At 35.9% G+C, this 26,304-nt stretch overlaps 1 protein-coding gene across 2 annotated transcripts in view; it reads right to left on the minus strand.

Moving 5' to 3' along the window:
• LOC145690366 (ATP-binding cassette sub-family G member 1-like) overlaps nt 1–26,304 on the minus strand; it is a 148,301-nt gene that overhangs the window by 98,414 nt on the left and 23,583 nt on the right. For both annotated transcript variants that reach the window (XR_014132198.1, XM_081765193.1), the window contains exon 2: nt 14,191–14,308. Coding sequence is in view for 1 of the 2 variants with exons in the window: in XM_081765193.1 (XP_081621319.1) it covers nt 14,191–14,308 (118 nt within the window). In the remaining variant the exon portion in view is untranslated. The remainder of the gene's footprint in view (nt 1–14,190; nt 14,309–26,304) is intronic.

Genomic DNA, 26,304 nt, shown 5'->3' on the forward strand with positions numbered 1-26,304 from the left:
CTCTGCTGAGTATCTACGTCATTATTAGGAATATCAGTATCACCGTTAGGAGAACACAAACAACAATAGATATTCTACTGGTTGTTTACGACATTGTTAGGTGTATCAATGTCTCTGTTAGAAGAACGCAAACATCAATAGATACACTCTGCTGGGTATGTACATCATTGTTAGGAATATCAGTATCACCGTCAGGAGAACAAACATTAATAGACACATTCTGTTAAATATTTACTTCATTGTTAGGAACATCAGTATTCCCGTTAGGAGAACACAAACAATAGATACACTCTTCTGAATATTTAAATAATTCAATAGGTACATCAGGAATATCAGTATCACCGTTAGGAGAATTCTAAACAGCAATAAATACACTCTGCTGAGTATGTACTTAATTGTTATGAATATCAGTATCACCGTTAGGAGGACACAAACAGCAATAGATCCACTCTGCTGAGTATCTACGTCATTATTAGGAATATCAGTACTACCGTTACGAGAACACAAACAACAATAGGTACACTCTGCTAGATATCAGCGTATTTCTTTTACATATACAGCACAGAACATACTACGTGAGTTAGATAATAAGTAGAGGTGACATTCTCACGTCAAAGGATTGTGTCTCTGCACCACAAGACTTCCGTAGCTGATAAGGGATTGTGTAACGGCTTTCGATTGGTGAGTGATAACGGCTTTCTGTTATTCAGTTAAATGCAGCGCTGTCTTAAAAGAGACGGAAAAAGTAGAAACGCCATAATGATACGTTTCGGAAAGACGAACAACGTGTGTGGATTAAGATTGAAGTGGCACGTGGGTGTACTGCACATTTTCAGGGACTTCGTGACGATCTTTTTGCCAAAATGAAAAAGCAAGTTCGTGGCGAGCAACTACAGCACAAGAGATACTATCATCCGTAACATATGGCGACTCCCCGTTATACATCGACAAAAATTGATGCGCTGACGGATTACGACGCTTTCCACACATGTCAACAGAAGGTGAAAGAGATTGGAAGGCGATTACATTGAAGGAATGTAACAAGTATTCTTCTGTACATAAAGACAGATACGAATTATAACAAAGACTCCATTACTTTTTATTCAGCCTTGCAAATAAACAAATAAATAAATATTTTCTAGTAATATGAAAACTGCCGATTTATTGTAACAAACGACACACTTTCTAACGTGATTAAAGTAGTCTATTTTTGTCAATTTTCTCGGTAACAATTGAGAATTTACCCTCATGCACGTCATTTTGTTCAGCCTGTTGTCATCTATCCATTGATACATGAATCAATCTTGGACATTATTTTAGTTAGACGGAAATTAAAATAGATCTCTATCTCTAGTAGGATTACCTGCCAATATTCTAGGTCATTGAGTTCCAGATTTTAAGCTCAGATCCCAGAACCAACAAAGTTAAGTAACAAGGTGAAACGTTAGATCCGCCATGAACCAATTCCTAACAAAATTTCCTAAGGAATCAACCATTACCTTCAGTTTAGGTGTTACATAAGACCAGGGGTAGGCCAATAGAATAAAGGGTGATGAAGTTAGGTGGTAAAGTGTAACATGGCACTACCCCAGGACCAGTACAGATGTCTTGAATCAGGAATGATATCCTCTACTCCTGCCCAAAATTTGACTCTGTAGCCCTACCTCAATTTAGAAAAGTAACTTGTTTAGAGCCAAGTCACCTCTCTACATTTTGATGACTCGGCTATAGAATTTAGGAATTCTACTGATGTATCCGCCGAATTTTAAGTTTAATAGGGTGGAGGCAGTGATGTATGAATGAAAGTTTTGGTGAGCGTCTATAAGCTCGACTTTTTTTTTTTTTTTCTAAATGTAGTATATCTTTCACTACATATTCACTACATCTACTACTAAATCCGGTCAAATATCCTTCACTACATTCCTGATTTCAATTTAGTATAGGCTGAACTATAAAAGTATTAGGCGAGTATACATCGTATACAGTCCTATACCCAAGATTACATCCCTAGCTGGAAAGTGTGTACAGAGAAACGTCTTTATCCACTGAAGACAGCACCCTCAAGTTTACAGAATTTCAATTTTTGAGCACAAACATACGCAGTATATGTATATTTTATTCATAATTAATTAGCACAGAATTATATAAACCATCTTTATGGTAAGGACTTGACCTTTTATACAGACACATTAAAAACTTCAAGACATATTTCAAACCAAGATTTAATTCTTGGTGTTGCTATCTCTGACAGTTATGTTCACCAAACGACATATATTCTTCTTCATAAGACTAGTGAGATTTCCCATTTGTACCTCATGTGCGGCAATCCTAACTGTACTTTTCCAAAGTTTTTTTTTTTTCCGCCCTGTCAACTGAATGCTGGAATAGTTTATTCAAATGTTGTCGCAAGACCACTTGTCAAGAAAGACGTTTCCGTATTTCGTTGTAAATTCTTTGAGAACTTTGAAATACCCTCCTACCTCCAACAGACGGACAACTGTTAGTATTTTTTTTTTTCCAAAAATTCATAGAAAACAATTTAAGTTGTTTTTGTCTCAAAGGCAGTTCTGAAACTACAAATCTTGCTCTTTTGAAAGACAGATATTTAACATGTTATACTTACAATAATTGTTCTAACATTAGGAAATCTTTTCCGCTAACACTTTTTTTTTTTTTTTTGAGAAGGAAAACGAAAACGTAACTTGTATTAGAACTTGTTGCAAAGGTATTGACAATAAATATTGATGCAACATATCTTAAAAGTTGAATATATCTTTTACTTTGTTACAAAATTATCAGAGCCAGAATTCTAATGAGGAAGTTTCAAAATTTGACCAATATTAACGTAAATTGCTCGATTCTATTCTCAACAGCACAAACGTCAACGCGATATACGTTTAAATAAGTTTCCCTGTGACAAAATAATGAATTAAGGCTATCTGGAGGTTAAAATAAACTTGCCTAAGTGACAAAAAATATATCCATGCTATTTAGCGATTTAAGTAAGCTTCCCCTGCGCCAAACGAATGTATCCATGCTATCTAGCTGCTCAAATTTGAACAAAGTGGTGCCATTAAATGTGCCCAAGAGATACGCAGCGAATATAGCCCTAGTTCATTTGAAATAACAATGTAAAGAAAAGGGTGGGCTATCCCTGTCGTTTGTACTACTGGACATTAGTTAAACGACAAGCATAGCCTGTCGCTCGTCCGGAAAGTGTTAAATTATTCGAGTTTTCTGTGTTTCTTCTTTCGTGGTAAATAAATAGCAGATAGCAATTTCATTTTAGAATTGAAATGATCAGAAAAATCTTGAATTTATTGTTGTCTATTTTTAACTCGATAATAATCAAAGCAAATCATTTGCTAACGATTCACCAACAGAATCAGTTAATATATTTAATGAACCATGATTCACGTCATATTTCAAGCATTATAACGAAATCGTTCGTGAACAATAATAATAATAAAAGAAGAGCCCATTTTCTTCTAGTTTCATTGAAGAACCTCTTTTTTTCGTTGGTGTAGTTGTTATAATTGAAGTTTAAGAAGAGATAGTATTTCTGAGATAAACCAATTTTTGGTGAAAGGGAAACGTGGAAAAAGAGCACAACGATGCTCATTGTTAACTTTATATTGAAAGATAAATAAATGTACTGTTGTTTAACGAAAATCATTTAATTAATACTATAGCTATCTTGGAAGAACAAGAAATTTTGTGAAGATAAACAAAACCAAATATATACAAACAAACTGAGAAAACAACAAGGTTATAGAATTTAATGAATAAAACAACGAAAAAAAATCTATGGTCTATAAATATCGAGAAAATGGGAAAAAAGCAAATAGATTCCGCACGTGTGTTCATATTACGTCAGTGAGCAAAGCCTTTCAAGTTTCAAGAGAGCAATTCTCGTATGTCAATAAGCATCAGCTTGAAAGTCAATAACAGTCAAATACTCTGTTAAACCTTGGGACTAAGATGGAGAGAATAAGAGCTCGAAAAACATTTTGGATCACAATTGAGCACGTCAGTTATTTATATCAGCAACGAGGATGAATTCAATCCTTAACTGAAATGCAGCATTTTTTAAAAAATTACCTTTGAGAAACAAAACATCCCACAGCGTTGCTATGTCGTCTAGATTTATATCTGGAACTCCATAGATTTCTTTTACTGCAATACAGGGAATAAGATAGTGTACATACTGCCCTTTAGTACTGGTCAGGCACGTACGCAGAGATTTATTTTAAGGTGTCCAATTTCAACATGAGAATTTGTTGAGAATGCTCCAAGAGTATTGCCAGAACGAACTTAAAAAGAATTATTTTTTCGGGTTAAATTCCAAAGCTGGGCGTCCGTTTCCAAGAAAATTTTTAAAATTTACAGGAAAGATATGTATAATTTGATTGTTTGTGTGCTTGATAATATATGAGAGTCTCGAAAAATCTGTTTATTTGTTATATATATGCGGCTATAAACATGGGCGAGCGGAGGGAACTACTTGGCGCAAGGTAACCGAACAGTTGCATTGTGGGAAAGAAACTAGTATTTATGTTATCAACATGGCGAATGTACAAGGGCAATGAATTAACAGTTTTAACAGTTTTGAAGCAATACGTTGATAAAGAGCAAAATCTTTTCAAAGTCTGTGAAGAGCAAGAATTAATGAACCTAATAACAAATTGCAGAAAGTGTGCAAAGGAGATAACAGCGAAAAAACGTGGGGAAAGCGGCCGCCCAACTTCGGAATAAATGCCATTTTTTCTTATTAACCTCCACAGGCTATATACCAATTGTTCTATGCACTTCATTATCATACTCATTAATCAATTCTTGTAATATAATATCTATCCACTTATAATTTCCTTGAATACTAATTTTTTTCTACAGTTCTGTTAAAATGTTCTATTATATTTTGTTTTACGAAGACACATGCTCAAAATGGAAAGTAAAACAAACAAACAAACAAAAAAAAAGCAAACTATCATCTCTCTATGACTTACGGTTCCCGAGTTATGGCTCCTTAAATCTTCCGAAATCGGAACCATTTTGACCAATATCTCGGGAACGGTAAGAGTGGCGCGAAAAATTTCATCAATTCTTTGCGATATTTTTTGATGCTCCATCTTATGGAGGGCTCAAAATTGAAAAAAAAAATCGCAAATAACTGACCGCCCCCCCCACACACACACATAGGGAATTCAGTAACGAACATTTTAAGTTTGTTGATAAATTAGGCTATATTAAAACTTTGTAAAAAAAAATATCCCTAAAATTAGACCAAATTTACACAAAAACCGAGATTTTGGAAGAGGTTCGAACTCCCAGAACCCGTCTCCTGAGTATTTTCCTATCACCGTGTATACTAATCTAAATTTCGGAGCCAAGCTCAAGATTTACTTAAGCAACTTTTAGCAGAAAAGAAACAACCACATTTTAAAAAGGAATCTTTAACGTCCAACTTATAGGTTTTTTAGACTAAAGGGGACAGTTGATTAATGAAAATGAACGTTTATGAAAGAATGGGTGGAATGAGGATGTGGAGGGAAGATAGAACGCCGAGCAAATCCACGGGCAAGGTGTTTCCCACTACAGAGTCGCATGACCAAGGATCCATCGCATCAGAGCATTGCACCCCAATGTCTCCGTAGTGTTGTAAGTAATTTTTGTTAACTTTTCTACATAATTCAATTCGACAGGGACATGGAAACAGAAACTTGGAGGAGAGTTAAAAATAAAACAATTCATTTCAATGGCAATGAACAACATATTTTTATTTTAGCGCCATAAAATTCATTTTTCTCCATTTTTTCGAAAACTACACATGATAATTTACCTTTAAGTACGTAATTTTCTTCAGACTTATCGACTGATATGTGTAATCATCCTTGGTCAATATTTTAGTTAAACGGAAATTAAAGTTTAACAGTTGATCATAATTTTTGGATGATATTAATCAAAATATTTACCGTCATCTTGATAGTATCCTAATGAAGAAATGGATAAGGATATACTTCGTTATTAGTTCCATCTTAATAGGTGGAGCAGTTCTCATATAGCAGCAACTATTAGATTTACAAAAAAAAAATCTTGATTTTCTGGTAAACTATGAATGAGGTTTTACGTTCGTCCATATCACTTTGTTCAGTACAATGGTATTTATCGATTTGTATATTTCCCATCTGGACAATTATTTTTCCGCTACTCGTTAATAATATTGTAGAATATACGGTATAGAAAAGGTTGAAAATTGAACAAATGAAAGCAAGAATAATGTATAGGTTTATGATACGAGATCGATGACAGTGACCAAACTTGACATGGTTATATATATAGTATATTGGAGACCTTAGTACGCTATGGTTTCCAAGTTATAGACTTAGTCAAATTTGGGGTTTGGACTCAGTCAAATGTTGAGCTTGGACTCAGTCAAATTTGGAGTTTGTACTCAGTCAAAGTAGAAATTGGACTTTGTTGAATTTTGGGTTTGAACTTAGTAAAATGTTGAGCTTGGACTCAGTCAAATTTGGAGTTTATACTCAGCCAAAGTTGGAGTTTGGACTTTGTTGAATTTTGGGTTTGAACTCAGTCAAATGTTGAGCTTGGACTCAGTCAAACTTGGAGTTTGTACTCAGCCAAAGTTTGAGTTTGGACTTTGTCGAAGTGTGGGTTTAAACTCAGTCAAATGTTGAGTTTGGACTCAATCAAATTAAGGACTTGTACTTAGTCAAATTTGGAGTTTGGACTTAGTCGAATTTCCAAAAAAGAAGAAAAAGAAAGGATGTCTTTGCGATCGTTGAAACACATCCAATCTTGACCAAACTTGACATAATGATTGACACTCATGAGTTTAGTACGCATTTGAAGTATTATGATATCTGGTCTTTGTATCCCCATTCGTGAGGCCATCAAAGTTGAGGTTTGGACGTAGCCAAATTATCGCCAAAAAGTCTCTAAATTGCTATTTAGAAGATAAAACTGGATCAAACCTCTTATTGAACGTTACTTTGAAGTATAAAAACGTAAATGTAGAAACGGATGATTAATTACATTGTAAAAATGAGATGAAATCTTTGAGTTTTACGTCCCACGGTTATGTCGGTCAGGCTAAAGGAGACGGTGATGATGAGTAATGAATGAAATGGTGGAATGAGGAAAGTGGGAGGAAGCGGGAGAACCCCAGGAAACCCACGCACACAGTGTTAGTCCACCATAAAGTTCACTTGGCGGGAGCTGGGATCGAACCCGAGACCCCAAGCACTAGAGGTTAACGCTCTAACACTGAGCCACCGTAGTTACATTGTAAATGCAGTCTCTACTTATAATAAAGATTTGCTCAAATAATTCATTAGATGAAATTTTTCTCACAATAAGCAAACTTGCTAGTTTATGCCTGTACAACGAAGTTAAGACTTGTAAATAAAAACGTTTTCGCAATACAAGCTGGCTTCTCTATAAGTGATATAATTTAGAAGATGCGGAACCAACGGTAACATGTCAGGTGATAGACGTAATAAGTTAGCAAGAGCTCTCTCGTGGCTATATGATTAAGGTACGAGCATTTGGCGTGGAAGATCGGGGTTCGATTCACGATGGTGGGAGCTCATATTGTTCGAATCCCATGTTAGACTGCAGATCTATGTCTCATATAAATCACAGTTCAGCCTACAAAAAATTGAGAAAATCAGACAGTTGAAGAACTAAAACTTGCAGAATAGGCTATATTGGGAGAGGATATCTCGAATCTAACGTACAATCGCGAGCACGCTCGAATCAACACTGGGACATAGGGAAGGGCATCTCTGGTTGTTCATATTATCTCAATGTGCACATTACGTTTTTTTTTTTTTTAACCAATCTCAGTGCAGTCATTTTACGTTTTGATCATGCCCTCTCCACCGCAGAAAAAAATTCCGGAAGAAACCCTGTTGGCAAATCAAGTTTCTGACCATTTATGTGGCACAGTAAAAATGATGTGAGCAGATGAGCACACATAAATTTTGTTTGGAGGTGTCCAAAGTTTGGGAGGAGCGGTTCAATACTACAAGACATAATGTAATATTGAACCAGTATTATTCTTCAACCACAAAGACGATATTAATTATTAAGAAGTGCCAACTATATTCTCAGAAAAAAATACATAACTAGATTGTATAAGAAAGGAAAAATTACAGATGAAGTGTTAGATCAAATCTTTAGGTTCCATCAATCATTTCTCTTCTAAACAAATTCAATTTTATTAAGAGAATGTAGAAATGTACTGTGTCAAGTTACGAACTTACCTTTTTCGGAGAGGGAAAGTAGACCCTTGCATGGATGCAAGGTTTAGTTTTTTTTTTTTTTTTTTTTTTTTAAAGCAGCGTTTCTACCCTAAAATTATTATTATTAAACTTATCTTAAGCAGTTGATATATTATAGATAGAAATATTGAATATTTAGATCTAAGATGAACGGGAATGGGGAATGGTGGACACTTCACAACTGCACTGAGAAAAAAAATGTAGGTAGCTTACTTAAAAAGATGGGTTACATGCGTAATTCCTGTAGTTTTTGGACTTAAAGTACAGCAGACGTATAACTGAAAACGCATGTTTTATAATACTTTCTGTATAAGTGTTCCATCTATACGTACTTTCCGTATGAAACAATATAGGCGGTCAGGATCTCACATACAAATGGACGTATATAACATATAGCTGACGAAGGTAACATAAGTATATGCATGTGATATACGGAAAACTGTTAGATGTCAGACATCCTGCAACGGCATGATGCAACAACTAAGGGCAGTGCCTATATAGCATACGGATAACGTATACTACGTACTGATTTTTATAGTAAGCAAGAGGATACCGTATATTTGTACAATATACCGCTGTCCGGAGAACGGATTTTTCTCTGTGTGCAGGAACTACATAGTTTATACCGTTTACCAAACATTATTAGAGTCATCAAGTCCAGGAGACTCAGGTGAGCAGGTCATGTAGCCAGAATGGAAGAAAGTAGGAACGCTTTCAGAGTTTTAACTGGAAATGCGAATGGAAAACGACCATTAAGAAGGCCTAGAAGCAGACGGAAGGACAATACGAAGATGGATCTTGCAGAAATAGGAATACAAAGTAGAAACTGGATTCAGTTGGCTAAGGACCATGGGCGTCCAAAGGAAGGGTAGGGGGGCCGCCCTCCTGGCTTTCGAAAATGTACAGGTAATAGCAAACCACGTATATTAAATACCAGAAATACCAGATATAATATAGTAACCATGCGGCCGTCCAAAAGTAAAAGGAAGTATCTACATTCTGCTTGTTTTGAGAATAACCACAAAAAAGGTGAGTTTTGATAATTAACGTTACTGTTAAAGACTTGTTTCCTTTCAGGCGTCAATTAACACTTATTGCTCATTGATACCGAAAAGAAAACAATATCTTTAACAGTAAGTTAATTATCAAAAATCACTTTTTTTTTTTTTTTTTTTGCTGCTGTTCTGAAAACAAGCAAAATGTAGATACTTCCTTTTACCTTTGAGCGGCCGCGATGGATATGGACCTCCCCTAGAAAAATATTCTTCGGTCGCCCCTGCTAAGGACAGAAGTCAATGCTGAGCTTTTGTGAATGTGGCATTGAACTTCGGGTTTCATTGGCCATAGAGTTAGTTGGTTAGCTTTTAGTATTGAATATTTATTTATTCCGGTGAAGCTAAGCTTGTTTAGATTTTCCACTGCTTATGTCTAATTGTAAGTTTAAACTTAACACGACTTCGTTGCTGAAAACGTCGGTAAGCTTCCAACGATTTTCGAATATAGAGCTTGTTCTTGCCTTGCGAGCTGTAGAAAGGTCGTTTGTTTTCCCTCGTTCCCATTTTCCCACAAAAGAAAAGAAAAAGAAATAAGGAAAACGGGTTTCGATTTTTTCTTTTTTTTATCGGTAAAACAAAACATGCAAAGACAACAATGTTATTTTTAAAAAAACTGAAATCAATCGAAGAGAACGTTTAATATTAAAACAATATCGTTCATGAGAAATATGAATTACAAATTGTATTTATTTTCATCTTACAAAATGAAGTAAAAGGATAGCTTAGAAGTACAGAAATAGGCCGTTACAATTTTGTCCTTAAAAGTAGGAGCTTAGGCACTGTGAAAATGCAAGATATGAACTAACCCGTTTCAATATTTTCTTTTCTTCCCACGAAGTCATTAAATACATATTTTTAGCTTTCAGTTTTAGTGTCAGAAAAACAAAAAATAATTACTGGGAAATGGGATATTTCCATTTTTCTTGAAATGATAATAGTAATTTCAAAAGTAAATTGTTCAGTTTTAACCAGATTTTTATGGATGTTTTCTTTTGGCAATGTAAACTAAAGCTTGATTAGTAATTTATAGTACATTCCAAGAAGATATAGCAGATAGACATACGAATAGAATTATACTCATAAACGCTGTAAACCATGCCAGGAGGCCCGAAATTGGTTTACGAGCAGGAATTCCCCAACCTAATATTTTTGGAAGAAAATCCCCGCATTAATAATTTACTACGAAGAGAGTAAAGTTACACTTGTAATCAAGCACTTAATCTATACTAATATACTGTATATAAGGGTGTTTCGAAACAACAACGACAACGTTTGGCGGGTGATTCCTGACATCAAGATAAGACAAAAAGTACAGACCAACCTGGGTGCATAAATGCTTCCTTTCGGAGTTATAGGGCTGCCGAAAACATGAAAAACTGAACTTTAAAGGTGCATAGCTTCAAAACTATGGGACCTATCGTAGTCGGGTCAAGACTTCACTTAGAAACTAATATGTGCCCTATCCAAAAATCAATGTTTCAGAATCCTAAGGTACTCACGTAACAATTTTTATAGAGGGAGTTTGGCTATAGGCATACAATTTGAAGTACTCAGCAACTAACTCTATAAAAATTGTTGCGGAAATATCGCAGGATTATGAAACATGGATATTTATATAGGACGTATATTAGTTCCTAAATGAAATCTTGACCCAACTTCGGTAGGTCCCATAGTATTGGAGCTATGGACCTTTAAAGTTCAGTTTTTCATGTTTTCGGCAGCCTATAACTCCGAAAGGAAGCATTTGTACACCCAGGGTCTATACTTTTTGTCTTACCTTCGTGTCAGGAATCACCTCCCAAACGTTGTCGGTGTTGTTTTAAAACACCCTGTACAAAATGAAATCTTTCAGTTTAACGTCCCATGATTATGCCCCTTAGGCTAAGGGAAACCAATGAATAAGTTACGTGAATAATGATGGAAGAATTGCTGGAATGATAATGTTGGAGGAAACAACAGTGTCCCGAGGAAATCTACGGACACGATGTTGTCCACCACAAACTTACTTGGTCGGGGATCGAACCAGAGACCCCACACACTAGAGGTCAGCGCACTACTACTCAGCTACCGGGTCCCTCCTAACACAGGGTCCGGGAAAAAGACCCCTTACCTAGAGAGGGCGCTGTGTGAGTTGTGTTGGGGATGCGGCGGTGGAGGGAGTGTTGATCGATAGCGATATACGTGCCATTTTGAGCGAGTAGTCGCAATGGCGTGGCGCGGTGAGCACGGTGTACTATTTAAAAGTGGTATAAAATAGATCTGACGAGAAACTATCCAGCATGAGAGAAGTTGATGACAAGTTTAAATTATGCAATTTAGTACTTACAATGTTAGTGAATGTAATGTCTTAAAATAGTATTATGATGGTGAAATAATCATGAATTTGTTTATAAATTTAGATGAGACGAAAGTATTTGGCAAATCCAGGATAGTGATACCTAGTCATGCTACAACAATAATTTTTGTTGTTTATTCTGTTTAATTGAAAAGCTAATAATGATAAATTAAATTAAATTTTTAGATTAATATCCCACGATTATGCCTGCAGCCAAACAAGATGGATGATAAACAACTGATGATGATGCTGAAAGAATTGGTGGAATGAAGAAGTGGGAGAAAGCGGGAAATCTCAGGCAAGACGCAGGACAGAATTGCTCAGAATAAAATCACAGTCCGGAATTGAACTAGAGTTATTTTACACCAGGAGTGAGCGTTGCACGATCACTTTTGCTTGTTTCTGTTAACACCAGTTATTCCCTCTCCCAGCCTTCGGCTCGCTGAAATCATAGATTAAAATCTTTCCTAATTTAGTTTAATATCCCACGATTTTTATTCCGAGGTTAAGAGAGACGGTGATACTGAGATAGATAACAGTCGCTGAATGGAGACAGTGGGAGGAAACCCACGTAGACAGTGTTTGTCCACCATAAAACCCATCTGGTGACAGCTGGTATCAAATCAGGTATCCCATACCAGAGGTGAGTACGTTACCAGTTAGGTACCACTGCCCCAGTTGGTAAGGTATTGTACAGCATATATTTTTAGGTTTACAGAAAAAAATAGTTTCCGTCTATTATCGATTAAAACTACGCATGCAGATTTACACAGTTGCGTATCATTTTCCTGAGCTAAATGAAATCTATCGAATGTTTGCTCAGATCAATATCTATCGATTGTTTGCTTAGCTCAATGAAATCTATCGATTGCTTGTTCAGCTCAATGAGATCTATCGACTTTTTGCTCAGCTCAATAAATCTATCGATTATTTTTCAGCTCAATGAGATCTATCGATTGTTTGTTCAGCTCAATGGAATGTATCGATAGTTTGGTAAGCTCAATGAGATTTATCGAGTATCTGGTCAGCTCAATGATCTATCGATTGTGTGGTCAGCTTAATGAGATCTATCGACTATTTGCTCAGCTCAATGAGATCTATCGGTGTTTTGTTTGCTCAGTTCGAGGTGATCTATCGATTGTTTGCTCGATTCAGTGATATCTATCAATGGTCAGCTCAGTGAGATCTATCGATTGTTTAGTTAGCTCAATGAGATTTATCGACTATTTGTTCAGCCCAATATCTATCGACTGTTTGTTTAACTCAATGAAATATACCAATTATTTGTTGAGCTCAATGAGATATATTGATCGTCAGCTGAATCAGATATATCGACTGTTTGTTCAGCTCAATGAAATCTATCGATTATTTATTCAGCTCAATGAGATCTATCGATTTTTGTTTGCTCACTTCAATGAGGTCTATCGATTGTTTCCTCGGTTCAATGAGATCTATCGATTGTTTGTTCAGCAAAGTGAGATCTATCGATTGGTATATGTATTATCGTATATTTTCTTCATTAAACGCTTAGAAGTTGCATAGAAGTCTACTGTAGAAATGCCAAAGATGATACATATATCAGTTGATAGATCTAATCGAGCTGAACAAAATGAACTGGGTGAATGAAAATCCTCTTTCATAACTTCAGAGAGAGCTGAAAAAAGATATTTTCTAAACCTAAATGAAATATTATGATGTGAAATAACCACGCCATATGCTCCAAGGAAACTTATTGCAGTATCTATACTTTATACCCTCACCAAGCTTTATATTATAATGCTAACATGACGATGTGCACAGTCATTGGCATATCGTGGAAAGTAAAGTGGTGAGTGGAAAGGTAACAAACCGCATGAAGCGTCCCGACATTTTGCTCTGGAAAGATACAAAGAGCACGAAGCGTCCCGACATTTTGGTCTGAAAAGGTAACAAATCGCATGAAGCATCCCGACATTTTGTTCTGGAAAGGTGAAAAACCGCATGAAGCATTGCGACATTTTGCCCTGGAAAGGTGACAAACCGCACGAAGCGTCCCAATATTTTGCTCTGGAAATGTGGCAAACCACATGAACCTTTCCGACATTTTGTTCAGGAAGGTTGGAACCCTATACAGTATGGTAAAGGAGATAGTTTGTAACTCAAAATTACTATTAGCTCTAAACCTTTAATTTATGTCTAACTATAATATTGGTCAAATATAAGAACTGTATCAATCGACAGATGACTTCGAGCTATACAAGGTAGATGCTTCATGGTAGATTCTCATGCACAATTTTCGAGAAAATCTAGAAAAAAATATTGCTCTAAAAAGTATATCGTTTATTGTGTTTATTTTTTGAAAGGAAAATATCCTAAGTATTAGATTGTATATATGGTTGTTTTTTTTACCTTATAGGTGACACACTCATATTTCTATGAGGTAGTATCCTAACAGTGACACATATGCTCCTAACAATGACTTGTAAAATTTTAAAAAAAGGAAAAGGCTAGTACGTACCTGCATCCTGCTAGTACATTCAGGAAAGATGTTTTTCCAGCCCCTGAAGGTCCCAAAATGGCAGACAATTGCCCTCCAACGAAACTTCCTTTCAGGTTATTTAATATAATCTTTTTCCCTGTAAATAAATAAATAAATAAGACAAGATTAAAACCATATCTTTTCAAAGTTTTTCGAATATTTAAAGATACAATCATGATTCATAAAAAAAATAAAAATATTCCTGTCGACGTAAGATTTCAGCTCCTGAACATTGTTTTCTAATGATGATCAACACGTATAGCAGTGGTTCCCAACCTTTGTTTACCTCCGTTCGTATACCTTGCATACTTCAAGTCCCTTGTTCCTTACTTATACCTTTCTGCAATTTCAGATGTAGCACTGCAGATTCTCAAAACTTCATTAATAATAATAATAATAATAATAATAATAATAATAATAATAATAATAATAATAATAATAATAATAATAATAATAATAATAATAATAATAATATGTCTAAAATCAGACACATACCAATCGATGGATCTTACCGAATAGAACAAAATGATATGTATCAGTGTAAAACCTTATGAGCAGTTTTCGAGAGAGCCGAGAGAAACTAATTATTTTGGAATCCTAGAAGTTGATGCTGAACGACAACAATGGCAATTATTAACGTGAGACTGACACTGAAGGATATCCCCCCCTGAAGTCCTTCACGAAGTCATTGACACTATCAAGACGACAGTATGTTGTATGACTAGTGAGGTGTAGGACAAAACTGTGATTAACTTAATTTTTTATTTGACCAAAATACTGCCCAAAGGTAAGGAATTACAGTTGATAGATCGCGTCGGGTTTAGAAAATTCCGAGAAAATCAACAAAAACGAACTTTAATATGGTTAAGAAACATGTCATTTGTTACCAATAATTTTGATAGTTCTGCTGGCACAGATTGTTTATATTTACACACAGTGATGATTTTAGACGATTTTCCCTAAGGACAATTTAAATGCACAAAGGGTGAAAGTACTACCGTGAAACCCTTGATCAACATTGCAGATTTACCTCGGGAGGTGTTTCGCAGCTGCGGGGGGAGAATTCCCCCAGGTCATCTCTTAAATCATTACTGGCTACACTCATGAGCAATTGAATTGTATCTGGAAACATTGGACTGTGTTTGGCTACAGCAATGCAATATCAGGGCGTACCATGTAACAATAAGGACGTCAGACATTGTGCTGGTTGTATGAGTTACAGTTGAATACAAGATGAATAAGACGAGATTTTAGCGTATTTGATCACGCCCACATTCTCAAAGCTAAACGCAGCTGCCACTTCATCTCTGAAGTAATCCAAACACCGGGCTTTCAAAGAACCACCGTATCAACAGTGTGCCGTTAATATGTTGAATCGGTCAAAACTGTCATGGTGTATGATGCATTGATGACATGACTCGCTTCAGTTAGCTCGGATGATAAAAGCGAACAGACGGGTCAGAGTGCAGCAGGTCACTCGTGACTTCAAGGCTGAACAATAACGACATATGAGCAACATACCATCCATAACCATCTCCTCACTATAGGGTACAGAAGCAGCTGTCCATTAGAGTGCCTCTGCGCAACACCCGTCACAAGGCACTACGACTAACATGGGCAAAGGAACAATGCCATTTTATTCTCAAAGCATGTAAAAAGATCGCCTGAACAGATGAGCCGAATCAGTTAGTAAATGCCGATGGCCAAGTACATGTACGTCGTCAACCAGATAAGTCAATGCATTCCTCTGGCCAAGCGGGTGCAGTTATATCTTTGTATGAGAATTGTTAACGTAAGATGAAATGAGACCTCTGGTGCATCTGACAACGTCCGTCATTGCCGAACATTACAGAAACCTGCTGGCAGACCATATTCATCCCATTGTTCGTCTCTAGTACCCTATTGGGAGAACGCACCTAGAACACACCTCTCCGGAATTATGGCTATCTGGTGATATGGGTACTCGAAGAATGTGATATTGCTTGTCTGAGCCCAGAGGAGCCCCGATCTCAATTCCACTTAGTACATCTAGGATGCTGTCGAGAAGGATGAGCATGCCCTGGGTTCTGCTTCCATAAATCTTCTTGGATTAGGTAGGCTGTGCTGCAATCATAGATGAGTATGGCTCCCCAACACTTTCGGTGTGTTATGGAGTCCTTGTCATGCCGCATTACCACCGTCATCAAGAGAAAAGGGAGGTATCTGTAATTCAATTGCTCATACGCGTATATTTACGTATTTATACGTAAAAAAAACTCTGCTAACTATCAGATAGTGTCTTTTCCTCATAGTGACACAGACATTCTAAGCAGTGAAACGCATAGTTACAAACATACACATTTAATATCTTGTAATAATAACCATATTTTCACCAATTTATATTTATTACCATCAAGACTTGTGAATACTCTTGTAATGCAGTGTTATTATTTTCTTTTTTCACCAGTTTTACTCTTAATGAAATCACTGTTCTTACTCAAAAGTTGCTTTGTGGTTGCTTTGTGTTTGTGCAATATTTAGTTTAACGCTTTTTTGTTACAACTTTCGTAGTATTTATAATTACGAAGTGTAGTTTATTTCTGTTTCTTGTTTCCATCTCCCTTGCTCCCTTCTCACGCTCCCAAGTTGGGAACCACTGTTCTAGAGAAATATTTTTTAAACAAGTCGTAGGCGATACGGACTTCAAAACGCTCTAGGCGAGACGATTTCTTGCCATCTCATATGGTATTGGTTTAAAAACAAAGAGAGACGCTAAACTCCTTTCAGTGAACCAAGTGAGATGAATTTCGAGTTTGGCGATGCTTGTTCAGCACATTGCCACAGTGTCCTGTATGTATCAAGTCTGAAGTGAGTGGGATAGTGAAACATGCTATGGAGCATGGAACTTTCTTACCGCTATCAAAACCTTACGATAGACATGCAATTTATGAAAGAAAATAGTATTCTATATTGGGAAAGGAAAGGCCAATATTTTCCCCACTCATTTGGAACATCGAATGAGACAACGGGAGGTGATAATATATGGTTATGATATCGGTAAATTCACATGATGTTCACCACGATCCCGTCATCTGTATCCTCATGTTTCCCCAGGTACCCGTTGGACAGAATTTAAATGAAACCTTGAGCCATATTACAGAGTAAATTCTGTCCCCCACAAGGCTGTCTGGTTGGAAGGAAGACGGTTTGTCGACTATAATACTAAAGTTTTACTAGAGAAAGCAAGTTAAGTTTAATATAAATAGTTATTGTACTAATAAAAAATATAATTTATTAACATAAATAAATAAATTGAAACTTCAAAGTATCCGCTAGATGGCGGTGAGCTATTTTTAATGGGATTGGGGGAGAAAGGATGGTAACATGAAGTATAACCTTACTGTTTACACCGCAAAGAAGCATGTCTCGCCAATGGAAATAGGAATTAGAAAATAAGTAAAATCAATAAATTGTCTTCTAGTCTGAAAAGGTAGTTCGTTTTAAGGGTTCTAGTATTGTAAGATAATATTCGGATATCGAATCTTGATGTTCAAAGTTTTCAGTTACCTCTACAATCTTATCTTTCGTGTTTTCTCGCTTTTTAGCTAAAAGTGGGGATAGCTTCTTACCTTTTCGTGTTTACAGCGTTCGGATTGTGAATTTATTATCCTCTACCCCGTTTCTAATTTACACGTCTTCAATCCAAGTTCCAGATTCTCCATTTTAATCTCGTATACATCATACTTTCGTCAGACTTTTGTTCACAGTTACGGTTAGAAACGTCCGTAAAAATATTTTCCAAGGGGGCAGGGGCAGAGGCAAAAGATCAACACTAAAGCAAAGTTGTGAATATGCACACTGTGATGCACATAATAGGTACTTAATGTAAAACGATTATTATTGACGCATATTGTATAATCATAAAGAAATATTATTAACTACAGTAAATAAAGTAAATATTTTACTGGTGAGTAAGCAAATCCAACATGTTTTTGCATGTAATTCGTAGAATTGAAAACTGAATTTCTTTCCAAAATCCAAGGAGGCGATTGTCGCTCCTTGTCCCTACTGCGGGTGTTCATGATTATATATGTATATATATATTGCGATTCATCCAGAAGATCAGCATTTCGAAGTCAGCTGTATTTCATGAACATTCCCCACCCAACGATCCCACTCCATACATGAGACCATGTAGGTAAATAAATTCAAGAACTCCTTAAGATAACACTGCTCTACAATGATTTTGCTGTTTGGAAACTATTAAGGTTTTCTTATTGTTTTTGACCGGAGAAATCCAAAAATGTAGTTAGTTTTGTCCTATCATGTATAGTTGTCTTAAAATAGAGGTGAGGGGGAGAGGAAAATAACCGTATAAATGTATATTTCTGAAGAAGTAGTGATTCTAATTACAAATATAAAAAGATACTTTCGATGCCATAGCCTTCTGATTATCTTTGAATTTGTAATAAAAGACGTGCATTTACTTATTCTGCTAACATTGAAAAAAATATGTACTGTATCTGGTAGCACTGAATGATATCACAACGCATTACACGTTGGGAACGCAATAACAGCGATGTGTAAACTGTGATTGCGAGAACTATAATGCAGAGGAATTGAGGTTTTTCATTGATTCCAACAAGAGAAGTTTGAACGGTCTGCTTCTTAAAAACAGCAACCAACAACCCTCTGTATACCCATTATTCATTCTTTGCATTTAAAGAAGGTTTACGAAAATATGGAAACGTTTTTAAAAAATAAAATAGGAGGATCATCAGTGGTTATTGTGCGGCGCTCTGAAGGTGATATGTATGCTTCTTGGACAGAAGTAAGGGTACACCAAATATCTCTGCCACATTTTGCGAATGGAACAGCAGAGAACGCAATAAATACTGGATTCATATTGATTGTCAGCGAAAGCCGCAATATAGGAAGTAAAAATGTGAAAAACATCTGCCTCGTAGACCCTTCAAAAGTCATATTACCACCTTGCATATTAAACTACGCCTAATGAAACAATTTGTCAAAGGTCTGAATAAAGATAGCGGTGCTTCTAGTGTCTAGTGACAAAATTTCCAGAACTTTCAAACTAAATTAAAAGAAGGAATATTCATCGATCTTCAGATAAGAAAATCTCAGATCAGTCAGATTTTGAACATTGTATGACAAGTGTTTAAAAGGAAGCATGAAGTGCATTCAGTGACGTGTGTCATAATTTTCTCGGGAAGAACAGAGACGAAAATTACAAGTACGTTGTGCCTAATATGCTCCAGAAGTTTAAAAGATTAGAGTACAAAATGAGCCATAAGATTTATTTTCTGTATTCGCATTTAGAAAGCTTTCCTTCTAACTTCGGTGATGAAAGTGAAGAACATTATAAAAGATTTCACCAGGACATCACAGTAATTGAATTCCACTATCAGGGACGTAGGAGAACAACAATGTTGGCGGATTACTGTTAGAGGTACGTGAAGATTCACGAACTACTCACAAAAGGAAGTCTAGTTTTAGGAGATTCCAAGTGAAAAAAACAGAGACAAAAATTAGATAAGTTGTTTATCAATGACCTTCAGCGACGTAAATACGCTAGTTGTCGCCAGGGAAAGAACGCGCCTTAGCGCCCCCTTACCAACCCAACCAAAACACCCCCGCAAATATTTGCCCAATTTGGGCCTTCCCAATCCGACGCCCGAGGCACAAGCCCCGTTTGTCCCCTAGTTACGTCACTCATAACCTTAATTACTTAATATCGATGTTCAGATTAGTTCTGACGCAAAATAATGTTCCTTTGTTAGAAATATTGGTCATAATGTTACTCTATATTAGCAGCGTTGCTGTGTAAATAGCACAAATTACGCAATCATGTTTTCCGATTTGTGAAAAAACCTGACGTGATGGGGAAACTAATTTAATTTACATAATAAGCAACCTCAAATTATATAAAGTCAGGTGTCAAATCAAAAACAGCTTTTAAAAAGTTTCATTTTGTCGAGCAGTGTAATTAGACCCACAGACAATAGTAGTTTTAGTTCTCCACTTCTGGTTTTCGTATGTCAAATACACAAGAGTTTCGAATTGTACTCAACTTGCAGAAATGTTATAGTTACACCAAGTATCTTTCAGTTCCTATCTAATCTACAGATGACGTTTTAAGCTCTCTCAAGGGAAAAACTTTTATAACAACCTTGGACTTATCGGCCAGCTATCATCAAATTTTGCTTCATCCCAAAAGCCGAAAATATATGACTTTCGAGGTCAATCACACGAGAAAGTCGTGCGAATTTTTGAGGTGCGTTATGGGACATAAAATAAGTTCCCAATCGCTGTCAATCGCAACGAGGATGATGGCCTACCCAATAGGATAACTTCATTCGCTGATGATATCGTTTGCAGGAGTTACGACTTCCACCAGCACAGGATTTAGAATTACTGTTCAAGATCTTGGAAAACACGATTTTCGTGCATCTTCTAAGAAACACATTTGTGTTATCACGAGCTTAATGTATTGCGAAACCTTGTAAGCGAAGAATCCATCAAAATATCACCAAAAATAGCTAAGAAGATAAGAAACTTTACAAGACCAACTACAAAACGAATTCTCAAAAGTTTTATTGATCTATGTTTGTATCTCAGGGCACATATTAAAGATTTTACTACAAAAATTGAACCATTCCAACAATTGGCAACTGCTAATTCCAAATTTAAATGGACAAAGGAACATGACACTCTCTTTGAACAATTGAAGGACATACTGCGAACTCCATCACTATCTCATTTTGACGATTCCTTAGAAATTAAAGTGTACAGCGATAGCAGCAAGATACAGGCAGGAAGAATACCCGGCGCCTCCACAATGCGATGTCTTGTAGATAGAGTCAATAATGGACTGAGATTTAGCCCTTCACGAATTTTATTATAAAACACAAAATAATCTTCGTGCTTTAACGAGTTCATATAACAAAGTCTCCATTATGACCAAGGCTGAAGGATATATTGTTTCGTATGGGAACCTTTTTGCTCAAGGCAGCCGCCGGGACGTCTTATGGTGACTCCAGCTTATGGTCCTAGGAAACCTAAGCTCAAAGCAGCCTTGCGAGGTTGTGTTGTGTTAAGGAATCCCCTTAGCTTCATAGCAGCCTCCAGGGATATTAGGAGAGGTATATTCCCTTAGTCCAAAGCGATATCCAGAGCCGAGGTGGGATGGCAATCATTGGCCAACTGATACTTCCCTCCGTCTGTGGTTCCTCTTTTATGGGCACTCTTTGGGTGGTTCGTCTTCCTTCGGTTCCCTTCGTCTTTTTCCTATAAACATTAACACATGTCATTCATAAGCATGTGCTCAAGTTCTGATTTGGGGATTCTTACTATATATATATATATATAGGGTGTTTCAAAACAACCTGAAGTTGATTCCTGACAAGATAAGACAAAAAGTGTAGACCATCCTGGATGCCCAAATGCTTCCTTTCGGAGTTATAAGCTGAAAAAAAAATGAAAAAATAAACTTTAAAGGTCTATAGCTCCAAAACTATGGAATCTACCGTAGTCGGGTAAAGACTTCACTTAGGAACTAATATGTGTCCTATCCAAAATCCTTGGTACTCATGCAACAATTTTTATAGAGGGACTTTGGCTAAAGGTATTATTTGAAGTACTCATCAACTACCTCCGTAAAAACTGTTGCAGAAGTACCGCAGAATTCTAAAATATGGATATTTGGATAGGGTGCATACTAGTTCTTAAATGAGGGTAGGTCCTATAGTATTGGAACTATGGAACTTTAAAGTTCATTTTTTTATGTTTTCGGCAACCTATAACTCCGAAATGAATCATTTGTGCACCCACGCTGGTGTGTATACTTTTTGTCTTATCTTGGTATCAGGAATCACTTCCCAAACGTTGTCTATATTGTTTTGAAACACTCTGGATATATATATATATATATATATATATATATATATATATATATATATATATATATATATATATATATATATATACTTCAAGAAAAGTAAACATCTTTAGCTATCTGTTTGCTCCTCTGTTACCAAGTTATTGTTTCTTTCATGTACGTAACTTGTATCCATGCTAATAGATGGGGATCGGCTTTAACTGCTTAGAACATCTGGAAAGAATAAATATAACTATTTGATAAATTCGTACTGTAGATCAATGCTATGTCAAAACATTAATCTATGATATAGCCACATTATCAAATATTTACTTGGCCGCAGCGTCTGAATGAGGATCCTGATGACGTATCAATATAAAGCATTATCTTTTAATTTTGATGTGTAGAATGCTTTTCTGTAGTACGTGGCTGACTTTCTTAAAACATCCAATATAAATTCTAAGATAGAATGCATTGAAAATATTCATCTCAAGATTTGTTTTAGGATTGTCCACTGAAAGAGAGGAGATGAGATTTTTGTAAAGAGATACCACCTTTCATTCGTTTCACACTCGACACTACCTAATTTTCTCAATTCTTCTCCACACTCACATTTCGAAAGTTTTCAGTGTTATTTCACTTCGTTTGCGTAATGTTCATGTTTCTGCCTCGTATAGTACAATACTTCACACATGAAGCGTTTTATGATTTTCTTCTCAAATCTTTATTCAAGGAGCCACAAAGTAGACCTTTCTTTCTCTTACATGATTCTGTCGCCATTCCTATCCTTGCCTTTATTTCACGTTCGCACTTCATATCATTATTAATAATACTACACAGGGATCGAAAACTAGTCATCTGTTCTATTTCCCCCCCCCCTCTTATTTCTATATTTGTCACCGGCCGCTTTGTTCCAATAACCACGACTTGTATCTTTATAAAATTGTATTTTCATTCTAATTTTTTACAATCCTTCCACATGCTTTCTAATATCTTATTGATTTTCTTTCTTGATTCCGCAACAAGCATCACATCATCTGCAACACGTATACACTTAATCATTTTACCTTCTACCGAAAAGTACGTCTTGATTATGCAGACTCTTTTTCACTATCTCTTCTAGATAGATATTACAAAGTCAATAATGTTTGCGACAGACAGCTTTCTTGTTGAATTCCCCTTTCACTTGCGCTCTTCCCCTTTCACTCCTTCCCCTATTCTAATACTTATTTGTTGGTTCGTACATAAAATTCTTACGATTACAAAGTGATGTCAGTGAGTGTAAAACCTAAAAAAATCATGCTGTGCGAAAGCCATGCCATATTCATCTAACGCGTTCGATACAAGAATATTTTAACTAAAGAATATGTCGTAGACTCTGGTGTGCCTCAGGGATCGAACTTAGGACCTCTGTTATTTATACTATTTGTTAACGATTTACCACCTGTAATAATATCTTCCCAGAAACTTTTGTTTGCTGACGATCTAAAAATCTACCGCAGTATCTCCACGGAATTAGACGCAATTTCTTTGCAAAATGACATTAATGCTATTTCCCAATGGTGTGAATCAAACAAGTTGCTACTAAATATTAGAAAATGTAAAGTAGTATCATACACCAGAAAAATAAACTATGTACGCAATGTGTATACTATTAATCAAACGCCAATTGAGAGAGTGGATTATGTTACTGATCTTGGAGTCACTCTGCAGTCAAACCCATCATTCGATATTCATGTCAACAGAGTAATTGGTGAGGCCTTTAGGAATCTTGGCTTTGTGATAGGAGGTAATTTTTCTAATACTAATGCTCTCAAAACATTATACACTGCCTATGTACGGTCTAAGGTGGAATATGCAGCGATAATATGGGGTTCTAATAGTAAGAAATATATAAATAAAATCGAAAACATTAAAAATAAATTTGTGCGCTTTTTGACATATAAAGAAACAGGTGTATATCCAAAATTTGAGAACTACGAAGGTCTTTGAAACAAATATTCGTTACAATCTCTTGAAAGCAAAAGAAGTCATTTCATATTATCTTTCTTGCATAAAATAATTCATGGTGCAATAGATTCAGAATATTTGTTATCAGAAATTAAAATTCGCGTCCCACACAGAGCAACGAGACCCCATAATGACATCTCTCAGCGCAAAGGACTAATGCATTAGATGTATCGCCTGTCAGAAAAATATATAATAAGATGTCACAAGAACACCCAGATATAGATATTTTTAGTTACAAACAAAATTTTCATTCTACATAAATTTGTTGTATAATGTATATCGTGCTATTTGTATTTTAACGTATATTTTGCTTTCATATTATTATTTTATTATATGTGTATTTTAGAGTGTATTACGATAGAATTGAGGTCATATTAGTATGTTATTTTATGTGTATTTTAAAGTGTATTAAATACACTTTACAATAAAGGAAAACTGTAATTAGCATTTGCCTGTTGCTTTTCCAAAATAAATAAATAAATAAATAAAACTGATACTGATATATACCTTCGTACTAAACTCTTTATTATGACACTCGTGTACGTGGGTTCACTAGGGGTTCTTCCGTTTCCTCCCAAATACTTCATTTCACCATTTCATTCATTATTTCACCATCACCGTCTCCTTTAGTCTCGCCGGCATAACCGTGGGACGTAAAACTCAGATTTCTTAAGATCACAGAACACTGTATGGTTAAAAAGACAAGATTATCATTAACACTTAAATTTTTATGATTTAAATATTAATATTGTTTAGATAAGTTAAGACATACATGAACCGATGGGTCACTTACAGCTGAACAACGTGAGATATTTGAGGTGGATCCTTATGCGTAGTTTTCGAGAGAAACTAATTTTTATGGCGCTAAAATATGTCGTTCGCGCTCATAATAACTGATAACTTTTATTCTGTTTGGAACAGGTTGTTTATTTATTTTTATATATGCCAAAGAATGAACTGTTTGAGATACTATCTATTGCTATATGTATCTTCTCCTATCGCTGACGGCCATATTCCTAACAAATAACACACAATCTCAAAACAGTTCAATGGTAATGCGTTTACCCATTCTGTGAGAGGTTCCTGGTTCGATCTCAGGTCATATGAGTTTGTGGTGAACAACATCGTGTCCGTGGATTATTTTCCGAGTTCTCCAGTTTACTCTTACATTGTCATTACACTAATTAATTTATTATCAACTAGCGTCAATTGCTCGCTTTCCTGGGTTAAAATAAGAAAAAAATAGTAATATATTTTGTTATAGTGCGTCCAGTAAGAGAACGTCCCTGACAGCTCGCAGTGACATTGCCACTACACGCGTGTCAAGGTTTTTTTCGGTGCAACTGTAGTGCCAATTTAACTAATGGTATTAGACAGAGTGATCGTGGTTGGTAACACTGGTATCAAAGTAGGGGCTGCAATATCCCACTGCATGTGGTAAGAAACGCCAGAGACCATCTCTTGCTGGCCGTGCTATAGTCAGTCAATTTTTTACTATTATTTAAACGCTCTCTGATATCGGTCATTTTCGATAATTTTTATTATATATATATATATATATATATATATATATATATATATATATATATATATATATATATATTCAGTAAATGATAGTAAGTACAAAAAGTAAATGATAAATACCATCCCAGGCCTGAGGTTCATATCTATATTGGAAATTTGATCGAGATCGGTCAGGTGCTTCAAGAGTTATTAAGTCTATTAAGTCACAAACATAGTCACTTTCAATTTTACTTATATATACTAGATTAGTTCAATTAGTTCTCAGTTTCCTTTAGCCTAGAGGGCATAATCGTGGGAGGGAAAGCTAGAAACTTTGTTTCATTTTTCAATTCGAAACAGTGGTGCACATACGCGATGGTTTAGTGGCAGTGTGCTCATTTCTGTCGCATGGGTTTTCTGGTTCGATCTGAGCTCGCATCAAGTGACCTTTGTGGTGGACAAACACTGAATGCGTGGATTTTGTTGGGGTTCTCTCGTTTCTTTCCATTTTTCATTATTCCACCATAATCTTCTACTTCACCACCATCGTCTCCCTTAGCCTCGATGCATAAACTTGGGACGTTACACTTAAAAAGAAAAGATATAGAGAAGGAAGGAGAGGGGATCACACTACTTGTAAAATTAAATGAGAATAGCAGGAAGATAAGGTTTTATTTTATGTTCTGGACTGTTCTTCGTCTTTTTTT

Source organism: Thermobia domestica, chromosome 7 (genome assembly GCF_964235325.1).
Source record: "Thermobia domestica chromosome 7, izTheDome1.hap1.1, whole genome shotgun sequence".
NCBI classification, from domain to species: domain Eukaryota; kingdom Metazoa; phylum Arthropoda; class Insecta; order Zygentoma; family Lepismatidae; genus Thermobia; species Thermobia domestica.